Source organism: Porites lutea, chromosome 6, assembly GCF_958299795.1.
Source record: "Porites lutea chromosome 6, jaPorLute2.1, whole genome shotgun sequence".
Lineage (NCBI taxonomy): Eukaryota > Metazoa > Cnidaria > Anthozoa > Scleractinia > Poritidae > Porites > Porites lutea.
The window spans coordinates 9,314,964-9,333,769 of NC_133206.1; the positions used below are offsets into that span (position 1 = coordinate 9,314,964).

General features: G+C 38.3%; 1 protein-coding gene across 1 annotated transcript in view; it reads left to right on the forward strand.

Annotated features, from left to right (window-relative positions):
* Positions 1-18,806, forward strand: part of LOC140941648 (uncharacterized) — a 563,750-nt gene that overhangs the window by 515,987 nt on the left and 28,957 nt on the right. Inside the window, exons 15-18 of the mRNA XM_073390668.1 lie at positions 5,471-5,595; positions 6,957-7,143; positions 13,125-13,311; positions 17,770-17,930. Of these exons, the coding sequence (XP_073246769.1) occupies positions 5,471-5,595; positions 6,957-7,143; positions 13,125-13,311; positions 17,770-17,930 (660 nt within the window). The remainder of the gene's footprint in view (positions 1-5,470; positions 5,596-6,956; positions 7,144-13,124; positions 13,312-17,769; positions 17,931-18,806) is intronic.

Consider the following 18,806-nt stretch of genomic DNA (forward strand, 5'->3'; position numbering starts at 1 on the left):
AAAAAGTTCATTTTTAACTCCTTTATGAATTAAAAAGACAAATCAGACAAACATATGTAAACATCGATTTTCTCCGGACAAGAACAAACTCTCTTATTGGTACAAATCTTGAATGAAAATGAAAACGCCGCCAGTTTTGCGAACTACTTTTAAAATCATTACAAACAGTTTCGCAAGTAAGTTCAGAAAAAAAAACGAAACAAGCGACGACTTGCTGTATTCTTCGCCCTTTTTACTTGGAGCTTCGGTGTAAAACAATGAGAGACTTTCATTCAGTTGTTTGTCGTCCATTTCTTGTAGCTCAGGTAAGCCTGGCACTTTTTGAGCTCTCTATTCCATGACAAAAAGTGCAGATTTAAATCATTTACGAAATGTTTTAGGCTTCTATTCCACATAAATGTGAGCGAAACTGCTTAATAAAGCGTCAATTTACAATATGCTAGTGAGTGATACCGAAACTTATTAAAAATCGTAAAGTACATGGTGTTTATTTGTTTTTTTCAAGTGGCTTTTCTTTTTCTTACCTAAACGAAATCCCGCTTTTTCAGTTCGCAGTGATTTCTCTCGTTCGTAACGAAGTAATTTGTTCTTCTACGTTCTTTTATACCTTTAAAAACTTTTACACCCAAGTTGTTGAACTTTTGTGGCTTTCGCCTCTGGGTCTGCCAAAAATTGATATCTGTCTTGTTCGCTCAGGTGTACAAACCTCGCATTCTTTTTTCAGTTGAAATTTTATCCAACTGGCAATCGATCTTTTCGTCTTTTTCAACATTTAGAGACTAAAACCCAAGGTCAAAGCACGGAAGATTTTCCGCCATAATGGCGGACAGGCGAAAACATAAATTTCTGTGTTTTTTGACAGAGAGTGTGACGTAGCTTGCGTGCATATGTTGCACTATAATGCACGCATGACTTGTGTTGCGAGTTTTATGGACATATAATGAACTGGTCTCGATCAATCAGAATTCAATTTTAACCTTGGCTATTTTATAATGCGTTACAATTTATACAATAAACGTAAAGCAGAAATATGAAAAATTGACTGTAGTTCTTTTAGAATAACAGGTAACACTAATTGTTAAAAAAAACTAACTAGATGCGAAATTTGTCGAAATTTCAAAAATGCGCCGACACAGCCGGCGCTGAAGCGAAGCGATGCTTGAGCAACTTATTAGATTCTGTTGTTTTACACATAATTTTCTCTACCATTATAAAAAACACACGAAATGTGCCTTAAATTTCGGGCTTAAATCCTTAAAAAACTTCGCTCACTCGCGATCAGTTGTTCTTCTGTCGCTTTATCTTTTCACTTCCTTCATTACGACAACTGAGTATTTTCTTCAACTTCCACTTTTCGTTTGTTTATTTCATCGGTGCATTTTAAACCTCACCCGAGAGGCTATTTAGCGCGCTAGCTTTTCTTTGGCGTGCACCAATAGGCAAATGGAAGATAGCTAACTGACCAATCAGAGCGCACGCATTACTTTTGTGATATAAATGCTGGGAAGCTGAACAAAGGTAAGTAGGCGCAAAGCCATAAATAGTTTTAAGGTCAGTGTAAATTATTTTATATTGAATTCGCTCTTTCACCGGCAGCCAGTGCAATGAGTACAACAGTGGGGTAATATGGCTAAAACGGGACGTACCTGCAACTAATCTAGCAGCCGCACTCTGAACGCGCTGTAACTTACTTAGGCAATTAGCAGGGAGACCATAGAGAAGGCTGTCACACGGGGACGGCGGAGCGTATTTGAAATGGGGGGCCTTGAAAGGGGGCGCCGAAGGCGCGAGTTTGTAGGAGGGTCTGTGGGCATCCTCTCGCAGAAAATATTTAAATCTAGAGGCTCGAAAATGGCATTTTCAACATTCTCCACGAGACATTTTTTTTGAAAAACTCAACCTGGATAAAGTGTAAAATGACAGGTACTTGATAGTGCTTACAGCAATATCAAGGGGGTTTTGTAAACTTGATACATATTTCTCGGCCTTCCATATATCCCGTCCTTAGTACACTGGCCTCCGATTTTATACGAGCTCTCCTTGCGCACGCTGGGAAAATGTTAAAAGCACGTAAACACGAAAAGTTTCCTACAGGTTTTGTCTAAATAGAGCAAGTTCGATTTAAACAATGGTTTCATCTAGTGATATCTTTTTGTATTTCACTTCTTTTTTCGAATAACTAGTGAGCAATAATCGAATTAACGTTAACGGACGTAGTTTACTATTGAGTGAAAAATGTTACCTGATACGATCCTTTGCTTAAAAATGACTTCACAATGGCAACAGTAAATGTCAATAACCGTACCTAAATTCCTAAAAACTATAAAATGGCATTTTACAAAATCCATGACAAATTTTGATCCATGTTTCATTGTCATGAGTTGGTAGTTCAGTGTAGCGACGGCCTTCTTATGGCATCACAACGTCATAACTTAATCGGTGATAATCCGGACCCTTTTCCTTTCTTTCCTTTTTTTAACGTGTGGATTACGCGTAGCGTAAGGAACAAGTTATTGGGCACTGCGATATGCAAATGTGTCACTCAGGTGTGGACACTTTCGTAATCAGTCGGCTCCGCACGAAAGCCCCCAATATCAAAACGACAAGTGTTGAAGATCGATCGTTCCCGTTCCGCGATCAAGAAGTGCTAAGCGTGCATTGTGTCCAGTTTGATGTTATGAGTTTGTACCTTTCACAGGACGATAAGTTGTCTTAGTTCATGTGGACTTTGAATGTTTCAAATTAACCTATGGCCAACTTTGAGACAGAAGTTTATAAACATTTGAAGCTTTTTGACTCGTCCAGGCCATAAACTTGACGAAAAGATCAGCAATTGCTCTTTGACCCCCAAGCTGGTCCAAGCTCACGATTCTGCTGTGAGTCTCACGGTATTTTAACTTTTCTCACGAAAAGACTCCCAATCTCATGGTTTTTTAGGGAAATATCATTCTGAATTGAAATGCTTCTTTGTTCAATAAAAACGAAAATGTTTACTGTTGCTGAATCGTAACTGATCCTCATGATGTAAACGCCGGGTATTGCAAGCTGTACAACGCCGTCAGCAAGAGACTTCGCGACGGTTTTGCGAGACACTTGTCGGCTATATGTTCTTCAAATGCGACGAAATAAGTTAAAGTACGGCTTTTACCGCCAAAACCCTGCTTGTTTTCCTCGAATATATCTTTCAATCCTTCATAAATAAAGTTCTATCAGCTTCAAACAGCGTCCACCGGCAGAATTTCATAGGCAAAGAACTGAAATGTTAAGTATAGAGCTTCTGTTTAACATTTAAAGTGGCCGTGGCGCAATGGATATCGCGTTGCCCTTTTACGTCGTAGGTCTGATGTTCGACTCCCTCCCTCGGAGGAAAGGTTTTTTTTTTTCTTTTTTCTTGGTCGTTTTGCTTTTTGTTTTGTCTTGTTTTGTTTTTTGTTTTTGTTTTTTTAACGTATCATTTTTTGACAGACTTAAATATACCGATAGACTAATTGCAAGTCCATTACCAGCGTTCATGTCGAAAATAACCAATCCACGAGTTAGCAATATAGGTACCCTTTGATCTTTACTCTTCATACGTACCTCATACCAAAACCAAGAAAAAATTTCCTCTAGAAAAGTGGGGGGCTAACCCCCCCCCCCCAGCCCCCCCGGCTCCACCGTCCCTGTCGCAGTGGTCTACTCTACCCACAATAAAAGCATGAATTAAAGTTCTTGTTGTGTCTACAGAGAGGTATTTTCTAATTCTCCTACTATTACGCATATGGTAAGATGCAGCCCTGCAAGAATTATTGATGTGTGATTGAAAACTCAGGTTCTTACCAAAAAAATGTTCCTAAATTTCTAGCGGCTGTGAAACAGGTTTAATAGTCGAATCTCCTACAGACAACTTATCAGAATAATGCAAACTTTGTTCAGCTGTACTGTTGAACGAGCTACTATGATCAGGAACTCTGTCTTGCTATCGTTCAGTTTCATCTTATCCGTTTCATCCAAGCCCGTACAGCTTTTATGCATTACTCCATAGCTTCTAAACACTCCTTCTCATTTGCATTACCTTCCGGTTTAAAAGATAAATAAAGCTGCGAAACATCAGCATACACATGCACAGTAGGCGAATGCTTCTTAATGACCTGGAACAACTTGTTAGCGTAGAGGGTGAGGAGACGTGGTCGCAAGCATGAACCCTGGGGTACCCCACATGTTAGCTGGAAGGTGCCAGCAGAGATCCCATCACTGAATGCAACACGCTGTTGGGCTGGTAAGAGTGTAATTAAGCCAGCGCCCTCCCTGTGATGCTAAATGTTGTTTCAAGGCGACTAAGAAGAACGTGATGATCAACTGACGATCCATACTCAGAAGAATATCATTTTGCACATTTAAAAGTGCCGTTTCTGTGCTATAACGCTTCCTGTAGGCAGATTGTAACTCAGGAAGAAGTTCATACGCTGTCAAATAATCACAGGTTTGACCATAAACAGCGCGTTTAGTCGGAAGCTTATCGGGCGCAAGTTGCTGAACAAAGGCTCAAGCACCGCTTTCTTTAAGAGCAGTGTGATCAACGCTTCCTTCCAGGCACTGGGAAAGTAGCCTTCAGTCAAGGAGGAATTTATGAGATGGGTAATCACTGGTAGCAATAAGTCTAAACAATCAGCAACCAAAGGCGTAGGCATGGCACCCAGGGCACAGTACTTTTTAGCCGAGGCCATAACATGAGACCGAACCTCACCCTCAGTAAGCTTGCGAAAAGAACAAAAGGCCAAACCTTTGTCTGCCAGAAGTCGTTCATCGGCCGGAAGTCGTTGATCGGTCGGGAAAGATAAATACAGCAGAAGCAGATTAGAAAAACAAAGCAAAGTGAGTGAGCAAAGTTACCCCTGTAACTCCACTTCAACTTCTGCGGGCATAGCTTCTTCCCCCACTCTGTCACACGCGAAAGTCGTAACTGCTGCCTGAAGTCCAAGGGAGAAGATTACCGCACCATGATAGACAAGACAATAGTTACCCGCTTGGAAATAATTTGGGAGACGGACTATGGTTGATTGGTCAATGTCACGGGATACGCATTTTATGTCACATGAACTATTTAGCTTGATACAAAAAAGGTGAAATTACACCATTTTATATTAACAGGCAGAAAGGAATAACCACCAAATATGCCATTTTTGTTAATGACAACACATATTTGTCCGGGATTTGCTAAACTTTATGTTGCCTGTGTAAATAAGCGGAATTTTATACTAGCACCCAGTCTCTTAATGAAGTAAGGGTTGTATTTTATTCTTTTTTGTGCAGGCCGTTGTTTCAAGCAAAAAGATAGTAACCATTAAATGAAAATGCTTCATTCTTGATAAAATGTATTTACTTTTTACCAATCACTTAACCATGTTAGAAGCTGTATTTTGTGAATCTAACTTCCTTTAAAACAAAATATGGCTGAACTTTCTACATAGTGGAGCTTTTTTTTACACAGACGAAGGGACATCAAGCCCGTTCAATGTTGGTTTAGCTGTTGGATTATGTCTTGGTACCCTCTCACTGGTTACTTGCGCGGTCATAGGAAAGCTGTGGTATAAAAAGTCAAGACGTTCTAAAAAGGTAAACGTTTACGCCTTTCACACGTGCCTGTGTAACAAAAACAACAGGAAACATGAAATACTACCATATTTTAAACTTATTTTTACGTGGATGACAAGAATAGTATAATAGCAGAAAACCCAGTCGGAATAACTTAAAGAGACAAACAGGCTGTGTGGTTTCATTCATGGCGACTGAAGAAAACGAAGAAAAGAAATTAATCAAATTGTATATTAACTACTGACCATGGAAATTACAGTTGTTGATGACAGAGTGACAGTGTATACTGCCGAGAATAATTCATCGAGAAGCGAGCGGAAGTGAGGTTAATACATCTGTCGGAATTTGCTTCGCCTGTGGCTCTGACGAAATAGCCAAGCGAAGTGTCATCTTGCTTTGGTCATAAATCTTTCTATCGGTTTGGTACCCAGAGTTGCGTAGCAACGATGTCGCGACTAAGCTCCAATTAACGTCATTCAGTCTGACGTCTCGTCTCAGTAGGTACATTTTTCGATTTCTAGGCAACACTTTTATGGAGCCTGTTGACGTCAAGGAGCATAGACCAATTCGGCTAACTCAATGTTGTACCCAATTAAACCCTTTATTTTTTTAAATGTGAATTCCACCTTATAATGCAAATACAATGCACAAAGAATCTTAACCCCGAGAGATCTAAATTGGGTACAACATTGCGTTAGGCGAATTGGTCTATTGGCAGGGGCACCCAACGACTGTTTCCTCCATGCATTGAAAACACTTTTTAGGCTATCCAGAGTACTTTTAGATCTCTAGAAATACATTTTAAGCGGCGCTATAAAATTTGTATCTGTTCGGTCGTCCTAGGGCAACTTGAGTCTTTTCGAAATTACGAGGGCCTCCGTAGTATTTCCTGGGAAGTCGTAGTGGGGGTGCACCGTCCGCCTCATCTAATCTTTACGCTATTTCAGAGCAATATCTATAAGGTTAATGTAAGAGAGTTCCTCCCCCGGGATAAAACGGACTGCCTGCTGAAGACATCCTGTTCCCCTCAACTGACCTTTGGATCCCCAATTTAGAGCGGCATCACTTCATACCATACCGATGCTAACCTTTATCTCAATAAATAATGAGGCATCAAGTTTACAAAAATATAGCTGATTTGTAGGTATACCACTTACTCTATTTTTTGTAAGGTGTAACGTAAATGGTCGAGAGAGGGTCTAATTTTGTTTAATTTTCGCCATATGTTTGAACTTGAAATCAGATTTAATTGGTGACTTGGAAGATTGTGTGGTAATTGGTCATGCTGTTTGGGAACAGAGATATTTGATGTCTGGACCTTGCATGAATTTATACTTCGAAAGTTAATGATTAATTTTCGTTTGTTTGTTTGTTATTAATAGCAACACGTCATTGAACCTCCAAGTGGTATGACTGCAAGAAATTCTGTGGGGGAAGAGATTGATGCTATGTTTACACCTGATCACGAAGACAACAGTAACGGTATTATAGATTCTGTTCAAGAGGAAGGAAGAGTACAGCTCCTTGGCGACACAACAGAAATATCCTCTGTATCAAGGCCGTCTGCCGGTACTTAAAGAACGTTTGATCCTTAAAACCAACTTTTGACAACAGCGTTTAACAAAAAAATGCCATTACTACTCATGCATGGTGGCAGCAATGGGGAAATTTAAAAGAAACATTGTATTTTTAATTCATATATTGCGTGGCTCAGGCTTGTTTGAATTTAAGTGGTACAATGCCCACAAATTGCTCTGCTTTAGAGTTGCCCTGCCGCCTGCATTTTTTTTTTTTCAGAGCAAAATTATTCCGGAAAAAATTATGTTTTAAGGGAAAGTACAAAATCTCCCTAAGAGAGTAGCAATAGAATCGAAGTCAATGCCGTTAATTTGGAAAGATATTTGATTTGTGCAACGATCGTTGCTACAAGAGTAACAAGGAAATAAAATGGACTTTAAAGTCGTTTGTTTTTCGATGTCGATAACCAATTCCGTGCACGTGTAGACTGGAAAATAAGAAACTATTTTGATCCAGTTGGTTGAATTACAAAACCTTCCTCACCATTTACCAGCTTCTCCCAGCTTTTCGTCGTAAATATTTCAGATTTTTAAGCTTAAAACGCTCCAAAATACGACCGCACACCACATCAAACAACATCTTAGTCTCTGCCGTTGTGAAATCTGCTCCAGGAAAAATAATTTATGCTGCCTACTCGATTTCGGCAGGCAATCATCTGATTGATGGAAGTCGATAACAACAAATCCACGCTTCCAGTCGTCTTTTCGGGAAGAGCGAGAGCTCATTTTTCAGAAAAGGCCTAGAAATCGAGGCTATGTTAACAAGGGAGATTCCTGTTAAAAACACCACCAACAATCGTCAATAATTTAACGTTTCTGTTTGTCTTGCTTGTCTGTTCCTTTTTTGGACGACGTAGAAGACTCTCGAATTGTCCTGGTTAAATTCGCCAGGAGGGACGTCTGCATGGACTGAAATTCCATACTGATGACGGAAAATCTGTCCGGAAGCTGGTCAGGAGCTTTGATTAGCCAACAGAGTAGTTATATTGTTTTAGCTATTGTTTACGAATGACCGACAAAGATTAAGGGCCACGAAGGTCAAATGAAAACGCGATGAATCTACTACAAAACAGTTAATATTAGTGGAATATATTCTTCCTTGCAAGAAGCATCTGAGTTTTGCTGGAGCTCGTTCGCAGAAGAACCCAAAACTTTACCATAATCGACCAGGAGAAACATAAAATCGAACAACTATTCATTTGGAACCCCGTAAATACCAGTTTAATTATGTAAACATTTTTTTTTTTTTTTTAACAGTTTTTATTGAATTAAAGACAAGTTTTACAATTTAACTTAAGAATAAACATTAAATACAATTCTACTCAAAAAGGAAAAAGGATAACAACAACGAAAAATGTATGTATGTATTACAACAACGACGATATTAATAAAGATGCCTGCTAATTTTAACGAACCTATGGGTATCAACTACTACAAAGTGCATTAGTTAGCTTCTCCCACTTTTGAAAATGAAAAAGAAGTTTATTTTTTTCCCTGGCGATATGGAGCTCAATATTGAAGACACGTCTTGCCCTAGCAATAAAACCTCTAATTGAAGGTACGCTATTATGACATTTCCTACAGTAGATATAATATTTAGCTAATAACAAAATATGATTAATTAGAATATAGTCTTCTACAATATCAAATTTTCCAAATATCACATCAGACTCATTAATTGTCTCAACATGAACATAATTATCTCTTAGCCAGGACAAGACATGCTTCCAAAACTCAGAAGATATCCTGCAGGAGAAGAGTAAATGCTCGACGGATTCCGCTGCTTCTTGACAGAAAGTGCAGTTTGGCGATTCCACCACACCAATTAAATTAAGTTTCACGTTTGTAAAGATTGTACAATTTAAAATTTTGTAATGAAATTCCCTGATCTTTGTGTCCAAAGTGCAATGAAAGGCCAAAGTGTAAGCCTTTTCCCAATCAATATCTATATTTGCGTAATTGTTTGACAATTTCTGTTTTGCGGTGGGCGCAATTTGCTTTTGCTGCAGAAAGATTTGATAGATCTGTTTAGGAGAGATATCAAGGATTGGCACTACATTACCACTTGGCAACTTAATAGTTGGGGTAATCGGTATGGGATTGGCTGATATGACGTTTGTAGATGCTTTAATAAGTGAGCGCCATTCTGCGGGAATCGAATTGATAATACTCATAAGAAAAAATCGTTGTTCAGGGTTTGTAAGTGAAGAGAAGTCGCACAAGAAGGAGTTGTGCGCAGAAATTAAATCCTTAATCTTCACGAAGCCTAAATTTACTATATCTGTTCTGTACATCGATTTTTTGTCATAACAAAGAAATTTGTTGTTCCAGATAATTTCGTTAATGATTTCCTCGTAACAACTTGGAGTCTTCCCATTAACCTCCGACCACGCATCGAAGCATTCCTTATAATATGCTGGTAGACTGATTTTCAATTTAGAAGTTTGAAAGTTGCAATGCAATACAAAACGTCCTCCGACTGGTAACAGAAGTTTGTCTAGGATTACTTTCCAAGGACTTGAGTAATCCTCCAATAATTTCTTTAAACATGTTATTCGTTTAGCGCAAATCATAGATTGAATGTCCAACATTTTGAGTCCACCCATTTCTATATCAGATATCAATGCAAGACGCTTCACTTTGTCCTTCCCATTCCAAATAAAGTTGTAGAGAACTGAGTTTGCCTCTTTAATTAGTTCTTTAGAGACTGGTATAACCGATGCTCTGAACATAAGCTTTGGGATTGCGAAAGTTTTGACTATCTGTATTCTCCCTAAAAGGGAGAGCCCTCTCCATTTCCATACGTTGATTGATTCCTTTATACTTTTTAAAGTTTGACTAAAGTTAAGGTTGTTCCTTTGTCTATCATCATAACCAAAATATATCCCCAAGATTTTTATGATCTCACAAATACTATGAGTTGGGAAGTCTTTCTCCTGTAGGATATTATCTCCTAGAGGCATGATTTCTGTTTTTTCATCATTCACCTTTAGGCCGGAACACTCTCCAAAAGAGTTGAGAATACGAAACAGATTTGTATAAGATGTTTTGTCTTTTAAGATACAGGTCATATCATCTGCAAATAGAGACAGTTTAATCATTTCTTCTCCAATTTTAAGCCCTTGTACATTGCAGTCCTCTCTTATTTTTATAGCTAAGGTCTCAAGCGCTAGGATGAAGAGGTAAGGGGAGAGTGGATCCCCCTGTCTGACACCTCTACCTAGTAGAAAAGGACCAGTCGTAAATCCATTGTTCATTACACAGCTGGATACATTTTTATACAGAACACGCATCCACTGAATAAAAGATGGACCAAAATTGAATTTGTGTAATGTTCTGATTAGAAATCGAAAGTCTAGTGTGTCGAAGGCTTTTTCAAAGTCAATTGCGATCATAAATCCCGACCAACTGTTCCGTTTGGTGTAATCCACAATATCATCAATCGTTCTAATTGCGTCAAATATGGACCTACCTTTAACAAATGCATTCTGACTGGGATGTATTAAATTTGGCAAGACCTTTTCCACCGTTCCCAGGCGTTTTATTTTTTGGAAAGGATTGTAAGACATTAAAACATTCATTATATTCTATCCTTCCTTCACATACCATTCGCAACTCTTCAGTCAAGGTAGGAACTTCCTTTAAGTCATCTAGAAATGACGATGAATGACTATTATTCTCTTTGTAAAGATTGGAGTAAAAGAAATCTAATTCACTCATAATTGTATTAGGATCAACTGCTATTGTTCCGTCGCTTTTTAAAATTTTCCGCAAACAACTTTTATTTTTATTTGATTTTTCCAAATTCAAAAAATATTTGTTGTTCTTTTCACCTTTTTCGTACCACGTTGCACGGGAACGAACAATAGCTCCTTGAGTAATGTAATCATACAGTTGGTCGTATTCTGCCTGTAAGCATTCTAAATCTTCAACATTTTGTCTCGATGGATCATTATCACACTTTTTGGCACAGTTCTGTAATTTTTCTTCCAGTTCATTAAGTTTAGCTCTCCGGTTTCGAGCTTTTGTTTTGCTAAAACTTATAGTGAGCTGTCGAATTTTGTATTTTAGCAAGTCCCATAAGACACGCCTATCAACAACATCCTTAAATTCTTCGAGCCAACTTTTGATGTTTGTGTCAAGGAGATCGCAATAATTAGTATCATTCACGAAAGAACAATTAAACTTCCAAAAGCTTGGACCGCGTTTACTGTCATCTATACCGTTAATCGACAATGTAATTGCAGAGTGATCTGATTTAATAGATGGTATTATGTCAACTGAAACAATGTCGTCCTGCAAAGAATCATTTACCAACCAATAGTCCAAACGTCTCTGAATAATTGGGGTCTTCTGTCTCCACGTAAAGCGTTTCTCCGTCGGATTTCTAACACGCCATATATCTATCAAATCCTGCTCCAAACAAATATCCTCCAGAATTTTGACTGATTCCTTCGTTTTCTTAATACCCCCACTTCCATCAAGATCTTGGTCAAAAATCACATTAAAGTCTCCACCGATAACACAAGAAGAATCCGCAAGTGTGAGCGAGCTTTTAAGCTCCTCTGAAATTTTGTTGAAAAAATCGCACTGCTCGGCACATTTATTTGGTGCATAGATGTTTAGAAGTGCAAATGGAGAATCCTGAATAAGAGCCTCTAGGAGAACGTATCGACCTTGCGAGTCAACCTTTAAGGATTGCAGTCTGAAATCTAGCTGATCTTTAACAAGAACGCCTCTACTATGATTAGTTCCATGGGAAAAGAATGTTTTGCCTTTCCACTGTTTTTTCCATTCATTCTCCACTTCTGGGGTGCTATACGTTTCCTGAAGGAAACATATATCGGCAGAAGATTTAAACAGCCAATTAAAAATAGACTTCCTTTTATCAAAAGAGCGAATTCCACGAGCATTTAATGATAAAAGTTTAAAGTTTATGTTTTGGCGCTCCATGTCCGACGAGATAATCTGTAAACTTCAAATGAGAGAAGCCAACGCAAACGGTTCTTTTGAACAACAGGCATAACACGCAAATAACAAAAGAAAACAGAACAATAAGAAAATAACAAACGAAGGCAATCAAACGTAAAACAAAAAGTAAACCTAGATCTAAATAAAGCAAGACAAATATTACAATAACAACTAGAGAACAATACAATACGAAAATAACACGAAAAACAATGACAAAAACTAACAATGGCTACAAAGAACAAACACTACACATACAAATAGAAATAAAACAGCGGCCAGCCAAAGCTGTTATTGCCACCTCTGACTGGCACCTTGCAATCTTGATCTTAATTAATAGCATTCTGGTTTTTGCTCCACAGTTCTTGGCAAAATAATAAAAACACAACTAGAAAATATATGCGGCCTAAATGATTTTTCGAATGTTCTTACATCTCAACACCGTCAATAAACAATTTATCTGGCTCCGCTCTACTGAAAAAAGCGGTCTTACCAAATTCTCAAGTTTTTCCAACACTTGTTCAAGTTTCGGGATAACTTCCCCCGCCATATTCGGTATAGATAACACTTCGTCCGATTCACACAGTTCGGAATCTGAGAGCGAAGCGTCGTGTCTTAACTTTTTGCCATCTGGGGAAAGATTATCGTCTGTGGAAGATGCTGAAGAGCTTTTCCTCGATTTTCGTTTAACAGTTTCGGCCATACAACATTGCCAAGCGCGGAGCAAAATCGCACACGTCTACTCCGACATCTTGCCCGACCCAGTCTCCCAATTATGTAAACATCGATTTCATTATCAGTGTGGAATTTTTGTTGTTGGGGGGAAGACGTCCCTCCTGGCGAAACTTCCCTAGCGGCGAGGAGCGAGAAGAGACAGCTGTTTTCTCAGGCTAACGGTATTTATCCTCTCCCTGTGAAGAGTCAATTTAAGTTGTTCTCATGGTTGAAACACTGCAAGAGGCTACTGGTGGTAACTTGATAAACCATAAATCTGTCCCTTTCCAGGGCAAGTTTGTGTCGACAAAGCAAAACAGCGGTTTCACAGAAGTGTGTTGCCCAGCCCAACACTCGTTGACATGCCTGCCAAAAGAACAGTGGAGCTCAGCAAGCCGAAGGCTCGCAAGATGCGCAGTTATAACATCGGTAAAGACAGCACTTGCATCGGACAAGAAAATGCTTTGCATGGAGAGAGGTACAATTAGTGTATAATTCCATAGTGTAATCTTTGAATATCGATTGAATAAGCGGATCAGTCTCGTAATAAACCCTTTATAACCTCTGTCTCATATTGATGTCATCCTTGTAAAGATGTGCTTATAATAGTACACTAAAAACTCTTGCCTTCTAACTGACCAAAAACGTTGATTTTTTTTTCAAAAGAAGGAAGTCATAAAATAATAATTTCTTGGTGTTTCGCACTGTGGCAATCAGTAGACCCGCCCCACACAGACATAGCTTACCCATGCAGTGCTCGCTCGCGTAACACTGGTTATAACTCTGACCAGGAGCTCCTGCTCTGACCAATTACTAGCGAGAGCGCTACATCTCAAGCGTGTGTTGGATTTTTCCCTCGGGAGTGGCTTTTTGCTTATAAATAAACACACGCACAAACAGATTTGCCCAGTTTAGCTGCAAGGGCGGAAGGATTGGTTTTCATACTATTCCATGATCTTTTCCGATAAACAACCTCTGCAAGTCGTCGTTTTGTCTGTTTACTTTCCCGAGGCGCCACCTGCTGCTGCTCTTGCTTCACTTGCTCTTTCTGCTCCGTCTGTCGGGAATTCAGCGCCAGCTAATACTGTTGTTGCTACCCCACAAGAGTTAAATTCATTTCTTAGCTCTATATTTTGCTTTCACTAAGTTTACTTGTCTCCTGATTGCCCTAGTTATTTTTTTTACACGGTATTTTTGTCGGTTGGGGCCGGCTTTGAAATATTGTCTTGACGTTTCCATTGTACGGTTGGGGGCCGCTTTGATTTAGAGTTTTAGCTTCACGTTTGTGGCAAACGGCAAACGTCAGATTTAAGTTTAGAATTTCACGGTAGAAAACGAGTAGATTAAAACAGCTCAAAACAATTCTTACGGATAAAAATATTAAGTGAAACTACTAATTTGTGAAGAGAAATAATGACCAGTAAACGACAATTGAAGGGGAAACTTGGTCATGTGGTAAAAATGCGCGTTTGTCTTTTGACGAGGCTGCCTTGGCTAATCACGTTTCAATGGGAAAGCACCCTGTATACTGAAATTCTCGCTTTATAATTTTATTCACACGATGGTGGCCGAGAATAATTATTTTACGTGCTGGTTTGGCTTTTGCTTGTCTCTGTGAACGTAACTATTTTCTCGTCTTATTCGTTTCGATTGTGTCCGACAGGAGTTATCTCAAATCCACATGCAGCTTTTGTTGTTTCTCGTCTCGTTATAGTCGGTTGTAGCGGGGTAGATTCACTTTATACTTTCCTGGTGGAGGCCTAGAATAAATTTCCGTTCTTGCTGTACTCTTTTGTTTGAGTGTGCTTTATTTTCGGTGGTGGCCGAGAAAACTGTCTTTTTGTGCCCGGTTGTGGCTGAGTAATCTCGTTGACCGAAAAACGGTAATTTATTTTCCTAGATAGATTACGATGTTCTTAATAGTTAGGTGTTTTATATTTGTATATGCATAATTCATATTTTATCTTGTTTTGTATTTTTAGTTTGTCGAGCGTTTTTAACATAAGCCTCTAGCTCGGAAGATTGTGCAAACACTTCCCACGTCTTCGACATTAAATAAATCATTCTATTCCATTAACTTGGTTGTAGCTGAGAGGAATTGTCTTTACGTTCTGGATTGAAGAGTGGATGAATGTTTTTTTTTTTTTTTCTCAGCCGCGGAATTCTCCAAATCCTGCAATCTTAGTCAGGAGGCAGCTCGCCAAAAAACGATTTTCGCTAAACATTTTGAGTAGAAGCAGGCAACATAGCTTAAAATCTTCGTCTTGCCATCCTGATTAAGAATTGTGCTGTTGCCCACTCCAAATGTTATGATATCTGTGATTAAGCGGGTTTTTTGTCTAGGCCCTCGCTCCTGCATTATGAAAACGAGGCTGAACTGTAACATTTATATAAACCCAATGAAAAGTGCACAATACGATGGGGAAATAGCTGAATCTTTGCTACTTGACGTTTAGAGCTAAATTAGACAGTAGTGTGGGAGATACAATGCGTCACATGATCAGTTATGAAGAGTCACGTGACTTTCCAATAAAATCGATTTTCACTTTCCTTTAATATAGTTTTCAACTTGCTGACGTTTCTCATTTCGATTTACACATCTAACAATAAAAACACAAATTTTTCTCTTGAAACTTGCGCTATTATTAGCATCAGCTAGGGAAAAGTGAATTTTATTATTCAGACAAAAATCTGAAGGGAGAATGAAGCAACCGCTAAAGTAAAGCAAAATAGGTGGCTTGTGATGTCGCTTCACCAGCTTTATAACCGCGTTGTAAGTACTGCAATCTTGCTTTTATGCACCGTTTATTGGACATTTTTGCTCTGTTCGTAGTTTTGTTTTCCATTTTGCTGTATGAATCTAGATTCTGCCGTTTTTCATTGAATTTTGCCTCGCTAGTTTTCTACTTATCAGAAAAGGTTTTTGTCAATGATTGCATTCAACTTTCAATCTTGAATAAACAACCAACACGAATCACTTTTCCAGCAGTCGGTTATCGCCGTTTTCATTTCCTTGTTTATAACTTGTTACTCGCATCGCTTTCTTTTATTCGAATTCATTTCAAAACCTTAAAATTGGTATTTGTAATTAGCTATTTTTACAAAGCCCTTGTGCAGTTTTCATCCCACTCGATTGAACTAATCTTAAAGCACTTTTCGAATTATTCAACCCCGCGAAGAAAATCCTTGCTGTATTTTTTTTCCTAGCGCTTTTAATATCAAGCTCGTCAATTCTTTTATCCTTGTTTGACACTCAGATTATGAATTGTCTAGCAAGACACAAAAACCTTTCTTTATTCTAAAAGAGAGTAGTAAGTGCCATAATATAAATTACCGACCTAAAAATCATGTTGTAATGTTTTGTTTTGGTTTGTAATCGATGGCGCCCTTCATCAACACAGACGCGTCCTCCTTCAACTCATATAGCTAGGTTGGAGAGTGAAGAAAAATTTTCCTGAAACTATTAAATCTCAGTTGGAAAAAAATAAAAATGTTATTCACCGGCCTAGGTCGGTCCGTATTGGGAGAAACTGCTGTATACTGTTGTGAGTTTATAGCAGCGGTGCATTGCTCGGATCAGGTGATAAAAGTACCTTAAAGAGATGAAGAAATAGCCTACGTTCGATATATTAAAATTCTAACATGACTCCGAGGCTTTGATCACAAAGAAAACCAAACCAAATATATAGAATATCAAAAATGACCAGAAAGCCTAGGAGTCACGTTAGAATTTTAATAAATCGAATGTTGGCTACTGTAAATTGGCAAGCGTCAAGGCTCGAAAGCCATGTAAACACCCCCTCCCTCCGATAAGTATTGAAAGTAATCTTGGCTATTCATTCCTGCCAAAACAACATTGAAGTTTCGCAAGCCGATGCCTCGCAATTGTGACAGCGGCAAAGACACTAGGACTAGCGTCGGACAAAGGTACAAGTAGTCTATGTACATTCAGTGTAATGTTTGCGTAGGTGTACATTAGTCTTATTTTGACGTCATCCTTTTTAAAATGTGTATCAAAAACCAGAAGCATATAACCCTGAAGCGTGTAGCTCTGTTCAAATGCTGGGGTTTTTTGGAGAACCAATTGTCAAAATTTATTTGATATAAGCATTTTAGACTAAAGAGACCACCCTGGCTAAATAACATTTATTATTATTATTATTATTATTATTATTATTATTATTATTATCATTATTATTATTATTATTATTATTATTATTATTACTTCCTAATACGGAATTACTGATACGCGAGACTGTCGGGCAAGTGCTTAATATGAAAGCCTCGTTTCGCGATGTAAACGAAGCGATACAAAGGTCAATCATAGTTTTACGAATTAAAAGAATGGGAATATTATTCTCAAAACGGCCAGGAGTGACTTCTACCGCGGACAACATAAAGTGGACTTATCACGATAAGCATCTTTTAGGCATGGCTTTGCTTGTTGACGCGAAAGCTAGCGCGCACTCAAATAGTTATGCGTCAACATTGCATGACAAGTGTTGAAAGTGATCTTGGCTATTCATGCATGATCGAATGCGCCAAGAAAAAACACTTTCGCGCCCCGTGTCAATAATCAGTTTATGATTCACGTAAGTTACATGTTAAGAAATTGTTCATAACTGTTAAAAATGAAAATTTTCATATTAAGTAAGTTACATTTTTCAAAATCGTCAGAAATAAAAATTGTTTAAAAAAATGAAAAAGAATTACGTTCGTAGATATCCGTATGTTTCACGTGTACATTCGTATGTACAGTAACTGGTATGTATTCAGTGGCGTGTTAGTCAAGATCTTTTTAAAGGTAATTGTGTTAACTGATAAACATAAAAGACTTTGCGCTACGGATTGAAATGAGTATGAAGAGGTAGTAGAAACAATTAACTGATGATCAAGTTGTATAAATCAATATCTGATGCTAGAAAATATCTGATAGCATTTTATTGAAGGAGAATGAAGAAAGCTGGGAGATTGACAGGGATAGACAAAGAAAGTCTGACAATTTACAGGGAGATGGAGAGTTTGGAGTTGTAAATAAAGGGAGCTATCGAGGACAGGATGGAAGGATTTATGATGTCACAGCAAAGCGGTTTGAAGGTATTAATGCCGAACTTCGGTTATAATTGTCTTGTACGCACTTTACTTCAATTTCTCTTTCTTTTTTTATGAAGTTATTTTTTAGCCTGAAATTCATCCGATTGCTTCGAGTCGTTTTCTCCCCTCAACAACGTCTGAATCGACCGGCCGTTAATGCCGTCCAGTGACGTCACTCACTACCCGAAAACCGGGTAGTGATTTTGATTGGTTGATTGTCTAAACATTCGCATAATTATGTATAATTATGAAAAATTTTAGCGAGATTGTCGCTTGATATTCAGCGGATTGCATCCCTGGCATCCTTTCGTAATAGTTCAAACAATTCGATAAGCTTGATCTTTATCTTAAACAGCAAAATTGCCCTTGTCTTCGAAACTGAAATGCTGTATTGAACTGCGAATGAAGGATCATTGCGGACAGTCGGTTGGTTTTTCATTTACAGCCGCTTTGTGGTTTCGGCGGCCGGTGATTTTGTTTACGCGAAGTTTTCTGAGATCAATGTTATAATTCGGCCTTATTGCTATTTTTACCGTCAAGTGTAATGATTCTGTTAGCTTTTCTTTCTTGTCTCCTTGTTTTTTTTCTTCGTTAAGGACCAAATAGCTTCTTTTCAATTAAAGCAAATCATTGTGTTTTTGAACTAAGTGTTCCGTGTGTGTGTTTATTTCATTGCGTGATTGCGACCGAGGTTGATTATGGAATTTAGTACAACTGGCTCAGAGTTGTACTGCATGCGGTTGATAGTTTGAACGTTAAACATGAATTACGATCGAAAAAAATAAAGCAGTTCTGTATCATGCAGACATTTCCAAACGATATTTCTCGGTTTGCCACTTGAAAATCTTGTTTTACTTTTTGCCTGAATTAAAGCAAAGG